The following is a 21,287-nucleotide window of genomic DNA, read 5'->3' as shown; positions in this document are numbered from 1 at the left end:
GTCCTGCCAGATGACTCGGTGCCCGCTGTCGAGCTTGGTGACCCGGTGCCCGCTGACTTGCCAGATGACTCGGTGCCTGTCGTACCAGATGACTCGGTGCCCGCTGTCCTGCCAGATGACTCAGTGCCGCTGTCGAGCTTGGTGACCCAGAGCCCGCGGTTCTGCTAGATGGCTCGGTGCCCGCTGATCTGCCAGATGACTCGGTGCCCGCTGTTGAGCTTGGTGACTCGGTGCCTGCTGTCGCACGAGGTGACTCGGTGCCCGCTATCGTGCCAGATGACTTGCCGCCTGCTGTCGAGCCTGGTGACTCGGTGCCCGCTGTCCTGACAGGTGACACGGTGCCCGCTGTCGAGCTTGGTGACCCGGTGCCCGCGGTTCTGCTAGATGGCTCGTTGCCCGCTGACTTGCCAGATGACTCGGTGCCTGCTGTCGTACCAGATGACTCGGTGCCCGCTGTCGTGCCAGGTGACTCGGTGCCCGCTGTCTTGCCAGGTGACTCGGTGCCCGCTCTTCTGCTAGATGGCCCGGTGCCTGCTGCTCCGCCTGATGGCCCGGTGCCTGCTGCTCCGCCTGATGGCCCGATCCAGCCGGATGACCCGATCCAGCCGGATGACCCGGTGTTCGTGATCCAGCCGGATGACCCGGTCCAGCTTGATGACCCGGTGTTCGTGATCCAGCCGGATGACCCGATCCAGCCTGATGATCCGATCCAGCCTGATGACCCGATCCAGCCTGATGACCCGATCCAGCCTGATGACCCGATCCAGCCTGATGACCCGATCCAGCCTGATGACCCGATCCAGCTTGATGACCTGGTGCCCGCTACCCACCCTGATGGCCCGATCCAGCCTGATGACCCGGTGTTCGCGATCCAGCCTGATGACCCGATCCGGCCTGGCGCCTCGGTGCCCGTGGTCCGGCCTGGTGCCCGCTGTTCTACCAGATGACTCGGTGCCCGCTGTCGCGCCAGATGACTGTGCCCGCTGTCGAGCTTGGTGACTCGGTGCCCGCTGTTCTACCAGATGACTCAGTGCCCGCTGTCAAGCTTGGTGACTCGGTGCCCGCTGTCCTGCCAGATGACTCGGTGCCCATTGTCCTGCCAGATGACTTGGTTCCCGCTGTCCTGCCAGATGACTCGGTGCCCGCTGTCGAGCTTGGTGACCCGGTGCCCGCGGTTCTGCTAAATGGCTCGGTGCCCGCTGTCGTGCCAGATGACTCGGTGCCCGCTATCGAGCTTGGTGACTTGGGGCCCGCTGTCGAGCTTGGTGACTTGGGGCCCGCTGTCGAGCTTGGTGACTCGGTGCCCGCTGTCGTGCCAGATGACTCGATGCCCGGTGATTCTATGCCTGCTGTCGTGCCAGGTGACTCGGTGCCCGCTGTTCTGCTAGATGGCCCGGTGCCTGCTGCCCAGCCTGATGTGCCTCTGTCCGCTGCCCAGCCTGATGTGCCTCTGTCCGCTGCCCAGCCTGATGTGCCTCTGTCCGCTGCCCAGCCTGATGTGCCTCTGTCCGCTGCCCAGCCTGATGTGCCTCTGTCCGCTGCCCAGCCTGATGTGCCTCTGTCCGCTGCCCAGCCTGATGTGCCTCTGTCCGCTGCCCAGCCTGATGTGCCAACTCCTGATGTCCAGCTAAACTGGCCAACAACTGATTCCCAGCCTGCTCCAGGAGATCCTGTGTCTAGTAACCTGCCTTCCTGTGTTCTCCTACACAAGGAGAAGTCTACCAACAGGAAACCCAGGTAGCCGGTTGACTCCGGCAGTAGGATATCCAGCCAGTTACCTGACCCGGGCGGTGGAACATTTTGCCCACTAAGGACTGTTTGGAGCGTCCTGAGGCCGCTCTTTGAGGGGGGGTACTGTCAGGAATGGACTCACCATTAGTGGTGGGACTCATCTGCCGTGTGGGCTGCAGTACCAGGGCTGGCCAACGGGTGCTCTGAGCAACCAGAAGCTCACTCCTGCAGTCAGCCATCACCTGAGGCTGATTGCAGGAGGTGTATTTAAGGAATGGCCAGACCTGCAGTCAGTGCCTTGGTGTATGTTTCCCATGAGCCCTGGTATCTGCATCCTGTCTGCTTCCTGCCTGATCCTGACTCTGCTTTGATCCTGACTCTGAATGAACTCCGCCTGCCCTGACCTCGGCTATTCCTGACCACTCTTCCACTCGCTCCTGGTACCCCGTTTGCCTGTTTGCTACTGACCCAGCCTGCCCGACTACGTTTGATTGTTATATATAGTTATCTGTTGGTGTGGGTTGTTTGCATGGTGTTATGTTTACCTTGCACTGCATTTGTGTTGTTTAGTCTTCAATAAATTGTCTTGTTTACACTATACCTGAAGCCTGCGTTTCCGTGTCAGTCCACACACCTCTGGTCATACCCGGAGCCCTGACAGTGAGCGAGAGTTTTTTTGTTAAAATCCAGGAAATGGAAAGAATGGACCATGATCGTGAAGGAACAGTGGGGAAAATATTAGAAGAGTTTGACCTCCTATTTCTTTTACAGGGACCAGACTTCCCTTGCCTCCAAGTCTTAATTTGCTCTCCTATTCTATAGTACACCAGGTAATCGGGGTCCTGGACTTGGATGGTCCTGGACGTGGTTGGAACCATCCGAGAGGAAGACAGTTACTATACCCTGTCACCCCCCTTTTTCTCCCAGACCTTTCCCTGTCCTTCCTTTCCCCTTCCTCTCTCTCCATCCCTTGTGCACCCCCCCCCCCCACCCCTTTTTAAGTTTCCTCAGCCCCTACTTACTTAATCCTGTCCCAGGTTTGCATCTCTGCTCACTACATCTGTGTTCTATCTACTACTGCAAGTGTATTGATGTCTCTTGAAAGACAAAACATGGTGTATTCGACATTTTTTTGTCATACCGCCTATTGCATTTACTGAGACAGACATTGTTTTTCTTTTTGTATTATGTTCCTGTATACATATATGTCCTGTTATGTTGGCTGTACCTTACGTATATTTTTTCCTTTACTGACTGGTTCCCTCTCGGGACAATGTTACCTGGTAATGTAATATGTGCTGGCTGTTTTGTAATGCTTTGCCGAATTCCAGAATTAAATAAAGAATTAAAAAAAAAAAGCAAAATCTGAAACTACTTGCAGATCATTGAAAATAATAGATTTGGAGTGGTTTACAGTGTTGTTGCTGCAACATTTATCTTTATGTATTCATGCCAGGATAAAGAACAACTATGACGGCAGCACCCTGTGTACATCACCTTCACTTTTTTGCCTTTATCTTTTTTAGACGTCTGTTCTTCCTCCTCATCTTCATCCTCCTCGCTGTCATTATCACCCAGAGCTGCAAAGATGTTTTTACTCTGCAAGAGAATCACAAGGTATAATGTTTTCACTCATGTCTCAGAGCCAAGGTCGAACTATAGGGGAATGGGGTCCCCATAGCTAAAATCATTAAGGGGCACCTCTTTACTATTTAAATATGTAAATTCTTAGGATCAACTTTGCTTATTTGGTACAATTTGTACAGTTTGTTAAGTGCGAGAAATACCCGTTGACCTTGCCAGGAATCTTGTCAAGGGATACCTTGCTGTGCTGTCTCCTACTTTCCTATATGTTACATTGCTCCCAGCTATGTCTGAGGACTACAGAACCCCTCCGCCTCTAGGTTATGAAGAGAGGTAGAGGCATTTTGTATTCCAGTCCAAATGTGGAAATGCCGATTTTCCATAGATACAGTGAGTTGTCACCCTAAGAGAGGAAGTGAGTTACTGGCAAGATCATCAGGGGAGCAAAAATAAAAAAAGCCTGAAAAATAAAGAAAACTAGCGCAGCTTCCTCATTTATGGAATAATATGCATATTGTTATTAGCTTTATAGAAGTTCCTAAACTTTATGAATTATGTATTTTATGTATTTGCCAAATTCTATTGAAACCGTCATGAACCACCGTGCAGTCAGGCTATTTTTGTCCCTCTGATTCTAGGCCCCCTTATTGGCCTACTGTAGCTATTATTACACACCTGCTGACAGTAATAGCTAAGGTATTTAAAAAACCAGAACAAACCATGGTACAGTAAACACCCCCCCAGCCTAGTTTACAGTCACCACCAGATACTCAAACAGATAAACAGTAACATCAGACTCTACAAACATAAGACCAAGAAAATAGTACATTTAGTTTGCCAAAATAAATTTACCTGATTTGTTGTATTTCTTGGAGCAGGGGCATGGTCTGCAAAAGAAGAGCCATTGTTAAAGTGAATGTATAGTGTTACTGAGCATTTTTATAATGAAGGCTAAGTTTATCTTTTGGGGAAAAAAAAATGTGCATTTATTTTTTTTTTCCCCACACAGCAGCATGCAAAGCACTGTACCCATGATAAGTGGATCATGGGTGCAATGTCAAACTCTTGCGAACAAGCTCTATAGCTTTCAGCCCATACCTCTGTATTGGCTGCCAGTTCGAAAGCTGCAGGGCTCGTGAATGAACTACAAGGGCACTCATCACTGCTCTCGCCGTTCATTGAGAACTTCAAGCCGTCTGCCATGGGCAGATGGGACTTGTAGTTCTCTCATTCACAGATTCCTATGAATGAATGACTCGGCTGTGCGCATAGAGGCACAAACAGCAGCACTTGTTTTCAGAATGTGGCAGCAGTTGTGGAGAGAGGATCCCCTGCTGGCTGTCACAGGGAGAGTGAGGAGGACATGTGCTACAGCATGTTACACCCTAAACATGGGTGTAACGTGCAACATGCTCCAAAAGGTGATCTTATCCTTTAAGTTTAAAAATACTTTTTGTTAGGCAAAGATTTTAATGCAACATTTGATATTTACCATTTTTATTTTACATAAAAATGTATGGGAAGGGCTAAAACTGCTGTCAGGTTATTTTTTTGCCATCTGTACCTCAGAAAGGTTTCCTTTCACTTCCTGCCCTGTAGACTGAACAAGCAGTGAGAGGATATCTTCTCAATATGACATTTGTCAGGGGAACAAGTATCCCCATTGGAAGATTTCCCCTCTATTCCTCTTCTAGTGGCAACTTAAAAATGTTGTATTTACAATCACTTCCAACTCCGCTACACGGGTAATCAGGACAATCAGAGAAAACAAATTTCCAGAACGGTGACACAGACAGCAATAAAAACCTCGCTAAGGTTCCAATCCCTCACCACTCTATCCAAATCTAAAAAAACAAAACAAAACAAAACAAAAAAAACACGACAACCGATACCCGCCGCTAATCCACTCCCTGCTGTACTTGGCAGGCTGACCTCAGCACTTCCCACATCCCAGTAGGTGTCAGGATGTTGGTTTCCAGGTTGGGTGGTGCTTGGCCTGGTCTGTGTGAGGAGTTATTTCCTCTGTCACTGCTTTAAAAAGCAAGTTTTATTTATTGAATAAACTTTTATTTCAAGCATAATACTTTCATATACACTGCATTTCACGTTCCTAGTGTAACAAAATGACTTTCAAATGAATGACTTTCCATATCAATTTTCTGAAAATGTATTACATTACATATAACTGAGCACACTGGCGTGACAGCAATTATAGGACAATTCTTCACAGTTAACTCTAAAGTAATTACCTGTAAGAGCTGTTAAAGTGGTACCTATGGAAAATTTTGAGTACCGGAGATTGTCAACATTTTACGGGCATGCACAATTTTAAGGCTTGACATGCTGTGTAAAATTGGGTAATATATTGTGTTTGTGTGCACTAAAATTAACTTTATTGTATTTTTTACTAAAAATATGTGCTTTGTATGCCATCGCACTAACATCATGTGACATAAAAAATTGGAACTATCACCCTTTTATTTTCCAGTCTCTTCTTTCAGAAAATATATACTGTTTGGTGTTTTTAACTAATATTCAGGCCTAAAATTATTATTTTTTTTTTTTTAACTACTTGAGTCATGCTTTTTAAACATGTGGAAGTAGTATGAGCAGCTTTGAAGCTTCTGATCACTTCCACAACTGTTGCAATGTGCCACAACCATCTATACCTAGCTACGCTCTCCGATCTGTGGGCCCTGCGCGGTCAAGGGAGGTGTTGCTGGGAAGGTTGGCAGGAACCCTATGAACACCAAATCTTAGATCTGCCCTCCTGTGAATGGACCAGGATATGACATGTATGACATCACTTCCTAGTCTAGCGATGTCAATCACCAGGATCGGTGCTTGGTGAAGCAGCTAAGAAATAGACACAAGGTGGTGCTATGTTCGATGTGCTATGTATTTTGTACCCTTCTTTGATGTGTTCATTCATTTGCACAGCTAATTTTCTAGTGGTTCAGGTCACATACAGGAGTCCACACGGGCTCTCCAATACATAGATTACAAATTTCCTATCACAAGAGATAAACCCACCTATGTGGAATTATAGCGCAACTGGAACTTAATTTTTACATAACCCTTGATGGTTCTGGATGGTTGACACCTTTTAAATTGAAAAAACCCCACTTAGTCCAGAAATGTAACTACTTTTTTGAGAAGAGGGGTCTGGTATATTATGAAGTCCTGGGGCTTTCCTATAAATAAAGTTAGTTTTTTTGGAAGGATTGTCCCTAGTGTACTGTCCCTTAATAATATGGACCAATATTTTTTCACCCCTTTTTCATTGTCCTTATATTGATGGTCGAACCCAGTGATAAAAGCTGTACCAAACGTTTGTGAAGATTTAACTTTGGTTTCTATCCCTATTGTGGAAAGATGTTCATAACAAAAGAGAACTACGATCTGCTTATAATAATAAGTCCCAGTGATCTGATGAGCGAGCACTCCTTACCTGAAACACCTGGGTCACTGTACTTTGTTGGTGCGGACAAGTAGCACCACTTTGGACATGTATTATGATAAAAGCCCTATCCTAAAACAAATGATTTATGTGTTTCACACGTTTTTATTTAGTAGCGCAAGCACTATTTAAATAATGCATGAAGTCGAACTGATTTTAGATGGCAATAGAGCACCACCTTGTGTTTATTTCTCATTGGTACCAAGTGCCAATGAGCACAATAAGGGGGGCTGCTGAATTATTCATAGTGAGGGAATATATTTGTGGAATGTAAATTTATTATTGCGGTTTATATAAGTGTTATACAGTGCAGTATTATTAGTTATTTGTGTATTGTTCCCATTAATTCACAGTAAAACTTTTTTTTATTTTTTAATAGAAATGTAAACATTTAAGCAGACATAAAAAAAACATACAAAAATGCATGTGTTGGGGCACCTCTATACGAAAAGTGATTTTCCTACACGTGACATATCATCGCTCACACCAGAGTGTAGGCAATAATTCTAGCATCAGAGCACCTGGGTAATACTAAAATGATGACCTGTATGGCCTTTTAAAACATCGTCTATGGAAAATATAGGGTATTGAAGTTATTTCACCATTTCATGGCTGCACACATTAAGGCTTTACATGTCACATATCCATTTACTTTGTGCAACTTCTTTTTTCATATTTTACCAAATAAATTGGATCATTTATTACATTTACGAGCCCTAAAATTTACTTTAGTGTTTTGTTTTTTTTTACTGAAATATTGCATTTCATAAACTGTTGCTTTAAAATCATGTAACACAAAAAAAAACGAAGCTACCACAATTTTATTCTGTAGGCTGTCTGCATAATAATTTTAGGCATGAAGATTAATTATCACCTCCCAAACATTGTATATTTTCTGAAAGCAAACAAAAAGTGAAAAAAAAATTAACAAATGGCTCTGGGACTCAAGTGTGCATAAAACACAAAAATGGCTGTGGCAATGAAAGGGTTAAAACATATCTAAAGCCAAATATTTTTAGCTACAGTAAGGAATGATTAAATCCTCTTTCAGGGTTTTGTTTATCATTAATGTCCAATTCAAGAAATTTCCATGTACTTCTTGTTCTGTAGACACAGCAGGAAGTGAGAGTAAAAACATTTAACGTAAGCTAAACCTCCTCTTAGAAAGTTGTCACTGAAAAAAAAGTGTCATCACTGGAAGATTTCCCATCAGATCTTGTTTTGGCGACAACTGAAAATTTGGGACTTATCAAATTATCTGTCCCGCTGACAATCACAATAACAAACAGAAAGGGTGAATCTCTCCAGTGGGAAACATACAGTAATAAAAAAAAAAAAAAACGGACAGGGATTCGAACCCATCACTAATTCTCAAATGCAAAAATAAAAAGGTTTGCTTTTAGGTACACTTAACAAAAAAGCCTGTACAGTTTTCACGAGTGACTGATGTAAATCGACATTTTTAAAATGTTTGATAAAGCAGATCCTGTTCTACCTGACTCCTCTTCATCGCTGGGCTGTACTGACAGTTTCTTCAGCCTCTCTGTGATCTCCCGGTCTTCGTTGTCATCTCCCCCTCCTTTCTGTTTTCTCCGATCCTTTTTCTTCTTCTCCTTTTCTTTTTTCTTTTGCTGCAGCAAAAACAATTCCATGAAGTGCAAAGACTCTCAAGTATAGCATTTTATGGTCACAAGGGGTGAGTGTTTTATACTAGAATGCCCACTATGTCTCAGTACAACTCTTCCGAACACCCCTGCACTAGGTGGGCCATGGCCCAAGCAAGCCATAAGTATCAAGTCAGGTTGCCATATTTCACGAAACAACCAGTTTGTCATTGGACATATGGAAACTTCTGGTAGGGGCAGTGAGCCAATTACAGCGAGTTGGAGGATTCTGGGAAATCCTATCTCAAACTGAATTACAAAGCCAAACGTGTGAGGAAGGGGAAATTTCTTTTTTAGGGCAGTTACAGAAAGCTGGCTGCATGTCAGGGAGCGAGGAGCCAGACACACAAGGAGGTGCAATTAAAGGTAGGTTTATTAATATAAAAATAAGACAAGAGTCTATGCAAGTCCAACAGCGCAAATCGTAGCAAAAGCCGGGGTCAAGAGCCAGGAAGAATGGTCGCCAGAGCTGGGGTCAAGAGCCAGGAAGAATGGTCGCCAGAGCCGGGATCAGGAGCCAGGAAGAATGGTCGCCAGAGCCAGGATCAGGAGCCAGGAAGAATGGTCGCCAGAGCCAGGATCAGGAGCCAGGAAGAATGGTCGCCAGAGCCAGGATCAGGAGCCAGGAAGAATGGTCGCCAGAGCCGGGGTCAGGAGCCAGGAGTCGTCTTGGCCAAAGCCGAGTCAGTATCCAGGAAAGCAATAAGTAGCTAAACAAGAGCTTGCTGCTGTGCAAGAGACAGCACACAAATGCAATGGACAGCTACAAACAGCAGACTTATATGTGATAAGCCGCACCTCCTGGGGGAGGACCCACAGAGGGCTGAAAGCATAAAGGATCCCATAATGCTTTGCAGACACCCAAGATGGATGCCAGCACATGGAGCAGCACAAGACCTGAGGAAAGATAGGACCTTGACAGTACCTCCTCCTCAAGGGCCCCTCCCCCTCCGCGGCTCAACAAAAGGTTTCTTGGGAAAGCGGGCGTGAAAAGCGCGGAGGAGGGCAGGAGCATGAACATCCATGGAAAGAACCCAGGAACGCTCCTCGGGACCATAACCACGCCAATGGACCAGGAACTGCACCCGACCAACCGAGAGTCCAGGATGCGGCTCACCTCATATTCCTCATGACCGTCAACCCGGATAGGACGAGGCCGAGGCGGAGAGGCAGCAAAGCGATTGCAGACCAGAGGCTTCAACAGGGATACATGGAAGACATTAGAGATACGCATCCCAGGAGGAAGAGCAAGGGCAAAGGCAACCGGGTTCACCCTGCGGAGGATGCGGAAAGGACCAACAAAACGGGGAGCCAGTTTCGGTGTGGGCACCCGAAGATTGAGGTTACGAGTGAACAACCACACCCGATCTCCGACCTGGTATGAAGGAGCAGGCAACCGCCTACGATCAGCCTGGAGCTTCTGGCGCTGGGCTGAGTCCTTCAAGGATCTCTGGATCTGCCCCACGAGGAACGCAGGGCAGCAAGATGGTTATCCACAGCCCGAATGTCCTGTGGCGAGAACAACTCAGGCAATACAGCGGGTTGGAACCCATAGTCGGCCATGAAGGGAGACATCCCGGAGGAGGAGTTGACAGTCGAGTTCCTCGCAAACTCTGTCCATGGCAGGAGATCGACCCAATTGTCTTGATGGTCAGAGATATAGCAGTGAAGGAATTGTTCCAGGGCCTGGTTGGAACGCTCCGCAGCCCCATTGGACTGCAGGTGGTAGGCCGAAGAGAAGGAGAGCTTGATACCCAACTGGGAGCAGAAGGCGCGCCAGAACCTGGACACAAACTGGCTCCCATGGTCCGAGACAATCACCTTAGGCAACCCATGCAAGCGAAAGATCTCCCTAGCAAAAACCGTAGCCAGTTCTTGCGCAGTCGGCAATCTCTTGAATGGAACACAATGGCACATCTTGGAGAAACGATCAATGACCATATGGCCTTGAGACGCAGGGAGGTCCACAATAAAATCCATGCCCAGGTGTGACCAGGGACGGTCCCCATTGGGAATGGGTTGCAGAAGGCCCAAAGGAAGATGCCAAGGAGATTTATTCTGGGCACAGACAGAACATGCTGCTACATATGAGGCGATGTCGGAACGGAGAGATGGCCACCAGAATAAATGAGAAATGACCCAGGACAACTGGTTCCTCCCCGGATGACCGGCAGTCTTGGAATTATGGTAGGTACGCAGCAAGCGGGTGCGCAATCCCACAGGTACGAAACATCTACCAGCCGGTCTCTCAGCGGGAGCATCAGTTTGAGCCGCCAAAATCTGCTCCCCAAGGGGAGAAGTCAGGCTGGTACGAATGGCAGCCAGGATCTGATCCAGAGGTATGGCCGAGGTCAGCTCAGAGTCCTCCCTGGACAGCTCAGAGTATTGCCGCGACAAGGCATCAGCCCTGACATTCTTGGAGCCAGGCAAATAGGAGACCACATACTTAAAACGCGATAAGAACAGAGCCCATCTGGCCTGACGGGGCGTGAACCTCTTAGCCTCCGAGAGATACGTCAGGTTCTTGCGGTCAGTGAGAATGAGAACCGGAACCGCAGAACCCTCGAGCAGGTGCCTCCATTCCTTGAGAGCCTGAATAATGGCCAACAACTCCCTGTCTCCAATCTGGTAGCTGCATTCTGCGGAGGAAAGCTTCCTGGAATAGAACCCACAGGGAAGTAGGGGTCCATCAGGCGACCGACGCCGAGACAGGAGGGCGCCTACTCCCGTCTCAGATGCATCAACCTCGAGGACAAAAGGCAACCCAGGATTAGGATGAGACAGTATCGGAGCCGAAGCGAAGATGGATTTCAGAGCTTCGAAAGCGAAGATGGCCTCGGATGACCACTCGTGGGGATTACTGCCCTTCTTGGTCAGATCTTAGAGAGGCTTGGCCAGCGTGGAGAAGTTCCTGATAAACTTCCGATAATAGTTGGCGAATCCCAAAAAGCGCTGAATGGACCGAAGACCACTGGGACGAGGCCACTGCAGAACCGCCGAAACCTTCTGAGGGTCCATGGAAAATCCCACAGCGGAAATGATGTAGCCCAAAAAGGCAATCTGGGATCAGTGAAATTCACACTTCTCGAGCTTACAGAAAAGCTCGTTCTCACGTAACCGTTGCAGCACCCGCTTAACATCCTGGATATGAGCCTCCATAGATGCAGAGTAAACCAGGATGTCGTCCAAGTAAACCACCACGCACTGCTGCAACAAGTCACGAAAGATATCATAAATGAACTCCTGAAAGACCGCGGGCGCGTTACACAACCCGAAGGGCATAACCAAGGATTCATAGTGGCCGGTTCTGGTGTTGAACGCAGTCTTCCACTTGACGCCCTCTTTGATCCGTACGAGGTTGTACGCAGCCCTAAGGTCGAGTTTGGTAAAGACCGTTGCTCCCTTGAGGCGGTCGAACAACTCGGTAATCAACGGAATAGGGTAAGCATTCTTAATCGTGATTCGATTGAGACCCTTAAAATCAATGCAAGGCCTCAATTCACCGTCCTTTTTCACAAAGAAAAAGCCAGCTTCTGCTGTAGAAGTAGACTTGCGAATGTGCCCCCGGGAAAGCCCATCTGCAACGTACTCCTCCATGGCCTGATTGTCCGCAACCGAAAGAGGATACACCCTGCCACGCGGAGGAGTGGCACCGGGTTGCAAGGTTATGGCACAATCGTATGGACGATGAGGAGGCAGAGCACCGCACGCACCTTGTCAAACACGTCCAGGTACTCCTCATAGTCAGTGGGCAACACAGAGTCTGAGGAGGCACACAACACCTTAACAGGTCCACGGATACAACCGACCCCACACTGTGGAGACCACGAGAGGATCTCGGCCGAACGCCAATTAAATGTCGGATTGTGCTTCTGAAGCCAGGGATACCCCAAAACCATGGAGTAGAGCGGAGAAGAAATTACCTGGAAACAGGCTAACTCCCTGTGCACAGCCCCAATAGCTACTTCAACCGGCAGGGTCTCGTGGGTAACCTGCGACGGTTGCAGGGGCCTGCCATCTATCGCCTCGAGAACCAATGGAGTAACTCGGGCCTGCAGAGGAATGGAGTACTGGGCAGCAAACAAACTGTCCATAAACAACCCACCAGCACCAGAGTCTACCAACGCCTGGGCCGTCACCGAGCCTTCCTCCCAAGGAGAGGACAACGGTGATTAGCGGTTTATCTTTGCGGGACACCGGGGACGAGGAAACTCCACCCAAGATCTACCCCCGACAGGATCTAAGGTGCGAGCGTTTCCCGGACGGACCGGACAGGACTGCCGAAAATGCCCACCGAGACCACAGTACAGGCAGAGACCCTCCCGACACCGAGAGGCCCGCTCCCCCTCGAAAAGGCGAGTAAACCCCAGCTGCATGGGCTCACCGCCCGACAAGCCATCCCCAGGAGGTGTGGGAGGAGAGGGAGGAACGGGTGGGACAGAAACGTAGGCGCCAATCGGTTAAGAGGCCTCCGCAGACGCTCCTTCAGTGAAGGCCTCTCTCTGAGCCTGGTGTCAATCAGGATTAGGAAGGAGATGAGTGCTTCGAGCAGTTCTTTGGCTGCAATCTCGTCCTTCAACGCATCTCAGAGACCATCAGAGAAAGCAGCCACCAGAGCCTCATTGTTCCAACCCACCTCTGCCTCCAGGGTACGAAATTCTATGGCAAACTCGGCAACGGTCCATGAACCCTGATGCATGGACATGAGCAGCTTGGCAGCAGAGGCGGAGCGAGCAGGCACATCGAATACCCTACGGAAGGAAGCAACAAAACCGGCAAACCTGTGAATCACAGGGTTATCGGTCTCCCATAAGGGATTTGCCCAGGCCAAGGCCTTGTCCGAGAGCAGCGAGATTAGGAAGCCCACCTTTGACCTCTCAGTAGGAAAAGCGTGGGTTATCAATTCAAAATATATGCCTACTTGGTTAAGGAAACCCCGACACCGACTCGGCTCACCCCCAAAACGCTGTGGAAGGGAGGCTAAACCAGTCATACCTCTGGGCACAGAAGGTGCAGCAGCAGATGCAGAGGTAGGCGCAACAACCGGAGCAGCAGCGGGAGCGACCACTGGAGTGACAACCGGCCTAATTGCACCAGGAGCAAGGTGCGCTGTGCGTGCAAGCAGCGTCTGCAACGCCTGAGTGAACTAATCCAATAAGAGATCCTGCTGATCAAGTCTGGCAACCAACATAGGGAGCGAGGGCATACCTGCACCGTCAGGATTCATGGCATTCGTGTAGTGTCAGGGAGTGAGGAGCCAGACACACAAGGAGGTGCAATTAAAAGGTAGGTTTATTAATATAAAAATAAGACAAGAGTCTATGCAAGTCCAACAGCGGAAATCGTAGCCAAAGCAGGGGTCAAGAGCCAGGAAGAATCGTCGCCAGAGCCGGGATCAGGAGCCAGGAAGAATCGTCGCCAGAGCTGGAATCAGGAAGAATCGTCGCCAGAGCCGGAATCAGGAGCCAGGAAGAATTGTCGCCAGTGCCGGGATCAGGAGCCAGGAGGAGTCTTAGCCAAAGCTGAGTCGGTATCCAGGAAAGCAATGAGTAGCTAAACAGGAGCTTGCTGATGTGCAAGAGACAGGATACGAATGCAATGGACAGCTACAAACAGCAGACTTAAATGTGATAAGCCGCACCTCCTGGGGGAGGAGCCGCAGAGGGCTGAAAGCATAAAGGATCCCACAATGCTTTGCAGACACCTAAGATGGATGCCAGCACATGGAGCAGCACAAGCCCTGAGGAAAGGTAGGACCTTGACACTGCAGGATGAAATAACAGATTTAAAGGTGGATTGGTAGCAATTACGGATGCTATATCAAGTCAGAACAAAATGATTCTGTCAGGAATATTAAAATTTTAATAATAAGGCCTGCAGAGAAGGCACAGCAAGTTGCCTTTTAACATTGAAAAAAAACTTTATTGTAAGGAAAAGCGAAGATACATTACAAAACATATACAAAAGAAAACACAGGGAAAAGAAGCACAACCAGCATGGTACATCAAGAACATATACTACAAAAAAAAGGGAAATTACCCGGGTCATAAAATTAGGTACATGTCCAGGGGGTGAATGGAAAAACGCATGGACAGCAAAACAGGTCAAACAGCAGTGAATATCCAGGTACCAGGAGCCTGGAAGAAACCAGTAGAAAGATGGGCTTGGGGGAGGGATGGGAAAAACCCCACTCCCAAAATCTCCGTCACGTCAACCATTTAGGTGGCGGGGGCCGATAGCCATCTATCCCATATTTTGTTATATTTCATGGGACATCCTCTATGCATGTAAATAAGTTTCTTATACGGTAGAGTGGAATTGACTTCAATCAACCACGTCTGTAGAGTGGGGACGGTTGCCTGCATCCAATGGCTCGCCAGTAATTTACAGGGCACTGAATAGAGTTTCGTTTAAAAGGGTGACAAGAATTTTATCCTCGGGTATATCGGGGAGAGAGCCAAAAAGGCACACTCTGAGGTCTAATTGCAAAGGTGAACCCATGTGATCATGTAGACATTTGATGATTTGTACCCAGTATGTCTGGACAATTGGCAGGACCATATAAGGTGGAAAAGGGTACCTGTCTAGCCAAGGCAATGGGGGCAGAGGGGATTCTGCTCGGGGCGGTATCTAGAGACCTGGAGTGGAGTGAGGTAGGCACTATGTAGGATATAGAGCTGGGTGAGCCTGTCAGAGAGCCTCGGGGACACCAATTTAACAGTCTCCAACACCTCATCCAAGATTTCCAACTCTAGGGGTCCCACATCCTGCTCCCAACAAGATCTAAACCACCACACTGGTTATAATTGGAGTGTGTAGGGCAGAGTACAGAGCCAATATCAATTTGGTAGGTTCAGACCCAAGCACCACATCCATCAGAGTTAAGGGTTGAAAAAGAGGGACCTGTTCAGAAAACTGGGTCCTAAAGGCATGACGGAGCTGTAAATATCCAAACAGCATGTGACTGGGGAGGTCGAACTCTTCCTTTAAGGTTTGAAACTGCTTGGGCCCGGTGGACAGCAAGTTGCCTTCTATCACAATTATTAGCCAGGAAATTCTGCTGTGTGTCCTTTTGAAACTGGTTTCACTAAGTTACCAAAGGGTTTGACTTTCCTGATTTTAAGGCCAAGCCTCATCCACCCGTCATCGCCATGTCCAATAAGAGTGCCTTGCAGATCAATAAAGCTGTTCTCACTGTACAGTTGAAATGGCACGCGGGTGGGGATTAGGTCTGAAGTAAGCAAAGTCCAGATCTAACCATTTTTGCGTGTTTATCAGCATTTTAACAAAGTTACAATGTAACATAGTAAATACACCTGTGGGAAGTTAGACAGGGTCCAAAGCACACACAGTTGTAGAGTACTGTGTAAAGCAGCCAGTAGGAGTTTCTAAGACCATCCACTGTCATCAGTAAGTCGCATATGAATGCATTTCATTGCAGGGAGTTCAAGAACATAGAGGGCTTAGATTTGGAATAATATGCAATGCATATAAGGCTCAGTTCACACTACTACGATACAACTTTAATGCGATTTACAGCGTGATTATGTGGTGCGACTTTGATGCGACTTTGTAAATTCTATGGGGCCAAGTCACAATGCACATTGCACCAAATTAGTCCCGGCATGTTGACGGTTGCAGACCAGTCAACAAAGTCTTTACGGAGTAGTAGTAGAAACGACAGGTGTGTGCATTGTGCTGTTGGTGGAAAATTAATTACAGGAATAAGAAACAGCAGATTAACATTAAATTTTGTGTGAGATTTTGCAAAAGTGCGAGTGAAACTTTAGTTCTGTTACAACAGGCTTACGGTGAACATTCCATAAAGAAATCAAGTGTTTCTGAATGGCTTAGGCAGTTTAAGGAGGGACGAGAACACTTCCACGATGATGCAAGAAGTGGGCAGCCAAAAGCATAAAGCACAGAAGATCAAAGACTGAGTGTGCGAATGATGGCAGAAGAATTGAACATTAACATGGAAACAATGCGGCAGATTTTAACATAGGATTTGGGTATGAGAGATTTTCCGCAAAGATGGTGCTCCGAATCTTGACAAATCAAAAAAAACGTCTTCACATTTCATCCAATCTTTTGAAGAACGCAGAAGTGTTTGATAGGGTTATTACCAATTCATTTCAGGAATTAAATTGTCACACCTCATACATATAGAACACTTGCCATGACCTCTTAGTATGAGCTGTTGTTTTTGTAGGCAATCAAGGCCCATACCTTGCGAAATTTATCCAACAGGTAGCGGGTTTGTTCCTCCATGGGTCTAATGTGGTCCATTCTTTGAAACTACAATTTGAGAAGGGGAAAGGTTGTTTTCTAGAATGGTATTAGGGATTTTACTGCTTTTTAATAGATGATTTATTGGCCTGCTGAAACAAAAATGCCCAGGGGTCTAAAGTTCCTTAAGGTACAAGGCTACGGTTTTCCAGAAGGTTTAGATTGTCTGACACATCTATTATACATGGGTAAACGTTCCATCACAGACACTCTAGCACAGAGGCAAGCAACTGTGGAAGAGGACCTAGTTGATGGAGAGTGTGATGAGACTGAAGCATTATGGGTGGAACTGCACATAGGAGTACTACAAAGGTAATCATTGGAGTTTGCTATAGGCCTCCCAGTGTAATGAGGAGGTGGAGACTCAGCTCCTTGCACAGATCAAAAGGGCTGCAAAGGCTGGGACAGTGATAATAATGGGAGATTCCAACTACCAGGATATTAACTGGAGTAATGGTACTACAGGAACAGTTAGGGGCAAAAATGTTTAAACCTACTACAGGACAATTTTATGGTACAGTTCATAGAGACCAACTAGGAATGATGCTCTGTTGGACCTGGTAATCTCAAACCATGCAGAGTTTATTACGAATGGCCATATAAAGTCAGGGTAGCAGTGACCACAACATGATTTCATTTATTGTTAGCTGTAAACAGCAAGCACATATGGGAAAAATACAAATGCTCAATTTTAAGAGAGCTAATTTTCCAAGGCTGAGAGATGCTCTCCAAGACTTAGACTGGGAGGGAATATTGGCATCAATTGACACGACACAGAAATGGGAGTTCTTCAAAAAGACTGTATGTGAACACACTGCAAAATATATTCCCATGAGCAACAAGTTTAAAAGGCTAAAAAGCAAACCTATGTGGCTTACGGCTAAAAAAAGCTATAGATAAGAAAAGGGCTTTTATCAAATATAACCATGAAGGAATGCTATCATCGTTTAAACAATACAAAGAATATAACAGAATATGCAAAAAGAAAAAGGCTGCAAAAATTAAAAACGAACGACAGATTGCAAAAGATAGCAGGACCAACCCAAAAAAATTCTTCAAATATATTAACAGTAAAAAAGGTTCGGTCCGAGCATGTAGGCCCTTTACAAAATAATCTAGAGTGGGTGACTGGGGACAAAGAGAAGGCAAAATTTATTTAATACCTTCTACAGCTCTATGTATACAAAGGAGGATGGGGGAGCTCTTCTCCATAATGGGCATGGTATTGACACAGCACCAGATGATCCACATTGGCTCACAATTGATATGATCCAAAAATATTTAGACATAATAAGGTGAATAAAGCACCTGGAAAAGATGGCATACACCCACGAGTCCTTAAAGAATTGAGCTCTGGCATTTCAAAACCATTGTTTCTAAACTTTTAGAGACTCTTTAATGACTGGCATAGTACCACTGGATTGGCGTAAGGCCAATGTGGTGCCAATATTTAAAAAGGGATCAAAATCTTTACCAAGTAATTATAGACCTGTTAATTTAACTTCCATAGTTGGGAAGATACTGGAGAGTTTAATAAAAAGACCACATAGATGAGCTCTTGCTGGAAAAAAATATTTTAGGAACAGACAGCATGGATTCATGAAAGACAGAAGTTGTCAAACAAATCTGATTTCTTTTTATGAGGAGATAAAAAAAAAAAAAAAAAAAGTACCTACTTTTAGATAGAACTTCCAGTTCAAAAAAAAAATTTAATTAAAAAGCTGACAAGCTCACTGAAAGCTTCAAGCCCATACTATATAATAATTAAATCTATTAAGGAACAGGCTGCCACTGCTAACGTCCTCCAGAAAATGCTTGCTGCCTGGCTTTTATGCTGTCTGAGTAACTGACTCAAATTGTGGACGAAGGTCAGAAATCCTAATTTGACTGCTCAGTGACAAACTATTTTAGCCACAGGATCAGCATGACAAACAAGCTAGCATTTTCTGTCACTCCCATGGCAGGTTTCCTTAAAAAAAAAAAAAAAAAAAAAAAAGGCAGAACTGCGGCAAGATGTTACCCACCTGCTGCTGCTGCTGTTCCTTTTCTCTTTCTTTGGCTGCTTCCTCCTCCTGAGCCTGTTTATTATCTGCTGACAGCTCCTCGAAGAACTGTAAAGAGAAAAACAAATATGAAGCAAGAAGAGCCAAGACTATAAGGGGACATTTACAGTTAAATGTAAAAAAAAAAAAAAAAAAAGACATATAGTATATAGTATATATTTGTATGTGTGTTAGGTGAAAACTGCCAATACCTAATTTATGAAAGTATCATGTCTGACAACCTGCACTTGTGTTCTTTCAGCCGTTTGGCTTTTTTCATAGCAGTTGTTGTTAAAGTGACCCTGCTATTCTGCTATCGATTTTATATGAAGCTGTATCTGTAAGGGCTCCTGTTAAAGGGTGGCAGGAGGGTGCTAAAAAACAGGTGGCCGAGTTGCAGTTTTACTGCTTCCTGGCCTCCCACCTGAACCCTAAACTTACAGCCTGACAGGGCTGTACACATGTCACAGCCGCAAAAGCTGTGCTTCAAGGCCATAGGATTTTTAACTTGTGTTGCAGAGTTTGCACAATTGAGAGAAAAGTGATTCAATAAAGATAGTTATCAGAGGGTGGTAAGCAGTGCCACCTATCTAAAAGAGACCTAAGAATAGTCTGTAAACACTCACCCTTTCTGCTGCCTGTGCTTCTAAATGCCGCTCCTGATACTTTTCAGAAGAGTTAAACCTAGGTGTCCCAAAGCTCTCACTGGCTCCTTCTGCTGATTTCCACATATTACAAGATACAGCAGTGACAAACCAATGAGATCTGGTTCACCAGACTTCAGCAGTAGATTTCCCAAAATCAGAGCAGCACATGTTGATGAAGGCAGCATAAAAAGGTACGTACTTACAGTGGTAGTGATCAGCTTTCTTGATATGGGGGCCTCAAGTGTGGATCCGAAGTTGGCAAAAGGGCCACATATTATAGTCAGTAAATGTAATGCTACAGAAAGCTGTCAAAGACTACAAACAAGCTGGGGGGAGGAGACATTTTAAGATTAAAGTGGTTGTAAAGGCTCACGGTTCTTTACTTTCATGCATTCTATGCATGAAGGTAAAAAACCTTTTGTGTGCAGCAGCACCCCCAGCCCCCCCCCAAAACTTACATGAGCCCCATCTCAATTCAGCGATGTGCATGAGAGCCTCAGGTTTGCCCCTCCTTATTGGCTGAAACAGTAGTGGTAGCCATTGGCTCCTGCCACTGTCAATCAAAGCCAGTGAGCCAATAAGAAGAGAGCAGGGGGGGGCAGGGCAGGGCTGAGCCATGCTCGCCCCCATAGCAAGCTGCTTGCTATGGGGGCAATAGGCAGAAGAGAGGGAGAAGTACTGCTACAGGATAGCAGGGCTGCACAAAATCACATTATATATACGTGATGATGTATTTCCGGGAAGGAGGCGTGCGCCCCCGCTACCCACGCCACCATTGGTGGCTACAGCTGTCGATCATCGGGCCCCAGCCGGAGATTCCCCACCAGCACCTGGTGATTGCCAGAGGAACAGTGAGAGAAGAAAGGTCTGTATGTAAACAACACAGATCTCTCCCGTCAGCACCAGCATGCTGCTTTGTATTGTTTTGCACAGCAGAGAAATACAAAGCAGCGTGCTTACACAGTAAAGCACACACATATAAAATAGTAATACAGCACACAGTTAACCCTTTGATCGCCCCAGATGTTAACCCCTTCCTGCCCAGTGCCATTGGTATAGTGTCAGCACTTTCTATTAGCACTGATCACTGTATTAGTGTCAGTGTGGATGTCAATGGCAGTTAGTCAGTTCCCCCCAGTGTCAGAATGCCCACCGCAGTCCCGCTGATCACTGCCATTACTAGTATAAGGGGAAAAAAAAAAAATTCCAGTATATATGCCGCCAGTTGTAGTTGCTATAGCTTTCACGTAAACCAATTAATTTACATGTATAAGGATTTTGTTTTATAGCAAAGACATGTAGCAGGATACATTTTGGCCTAAGCTTATGCCGAAATTTGATTTTTTAAATCTTTTTACTGGACATGGTTTATAGCAAAAAGTCAAAAATATTGCTTTTATGGTCAGTCCTTTTTTGTTTATAGTGTAAAAAATAAAAGCCACACAGGCAATCAAAATACCAGCAAAAGAAAGCTCCATTTGTGGGTGGGGAGGACATAAATTTCATTTGGGTGCAGTGTTGCATGATCGTTAAAGTAACGCAGCGCCATATCACAAAAAAATGGTCTGGTAAGGAAGGTGGGGGGGGCGTAAATCCTCTGGAGGGCAAGTGGTTAAAAAACTAAAACAAACCTTTAATATCACTTTAAAGTTCTTCCTCTATTGTCATAAAAGGCCAGGTCAGATTTACTTACAGATATTTCATCTTCCACTATGTTATAGCAGCAAGTATCCAATCCCAAGGGAAACAAACTACTATACTTTTATATAGAAATCTATAAGATGTAAAGCAGTAATGACTCAGTAAAGATTGTGCTGAACACAGCAGGTCAGGTGACATTCTTAGCGACATGGATCGCTCCACTATAATA

At 46.0% G+C, this 21,287-nt stretch overlaps 1 protein-coding gene across 1 annotated transcript in view; it reads right to left on the bottom strand.

Annotated features, from left to right (window-relative positions):
• The window catches only part of ABCF1 (ATP binding cassette subfamily F member 1), an 80,667-nt gene that overhangs the window by 47,427 nt on the left and 11,953 nt on the right, over positions 1-21,287 (bottom strand). Inside the window, exons 3-6 of the mRNA XM_089656937.1 lie at positions 18,753-18,839; positions 8,271-8,406; positions 4,168-4,202; positions 3,229-3,330 (exon numbers count right to left, since the gene is read on the bottom strand). Of these exons, the coding sequence (XP_089513063.1) occupies positions 3,229-3,330; positions 4,168-4,202; positions 8,271-8,406; positions 18,753-18,839 (360 nt within the window). The remainder of the gene's footprint in view (positions 1-3,228; positions 3,331-4,167; positions 4,203-8,270; positions 8,407-18,752; positions 18,840-21,287) is intronic.

The sequence above is a fragment of the Staurois parvus genome, unplaced genomic scaffold (assembly GCF_062004578.1).
Source record: "Staurois parvus isolate SC_StPar_1 unplaced genomic scaffold, SC_StPar_1.0 ptg000950l, whole genome shotgun sequence".
Lineage (NCBI taxonomy): Eukaryota > Metazoa > Chordata > Amphibia > Anura > Ranidae > Staurois > Staurois parvus.
Note: the sequence above shows the minus strand (reverse complement) of the source record. Positions and strands in the feature narration are given on the sequence as shown.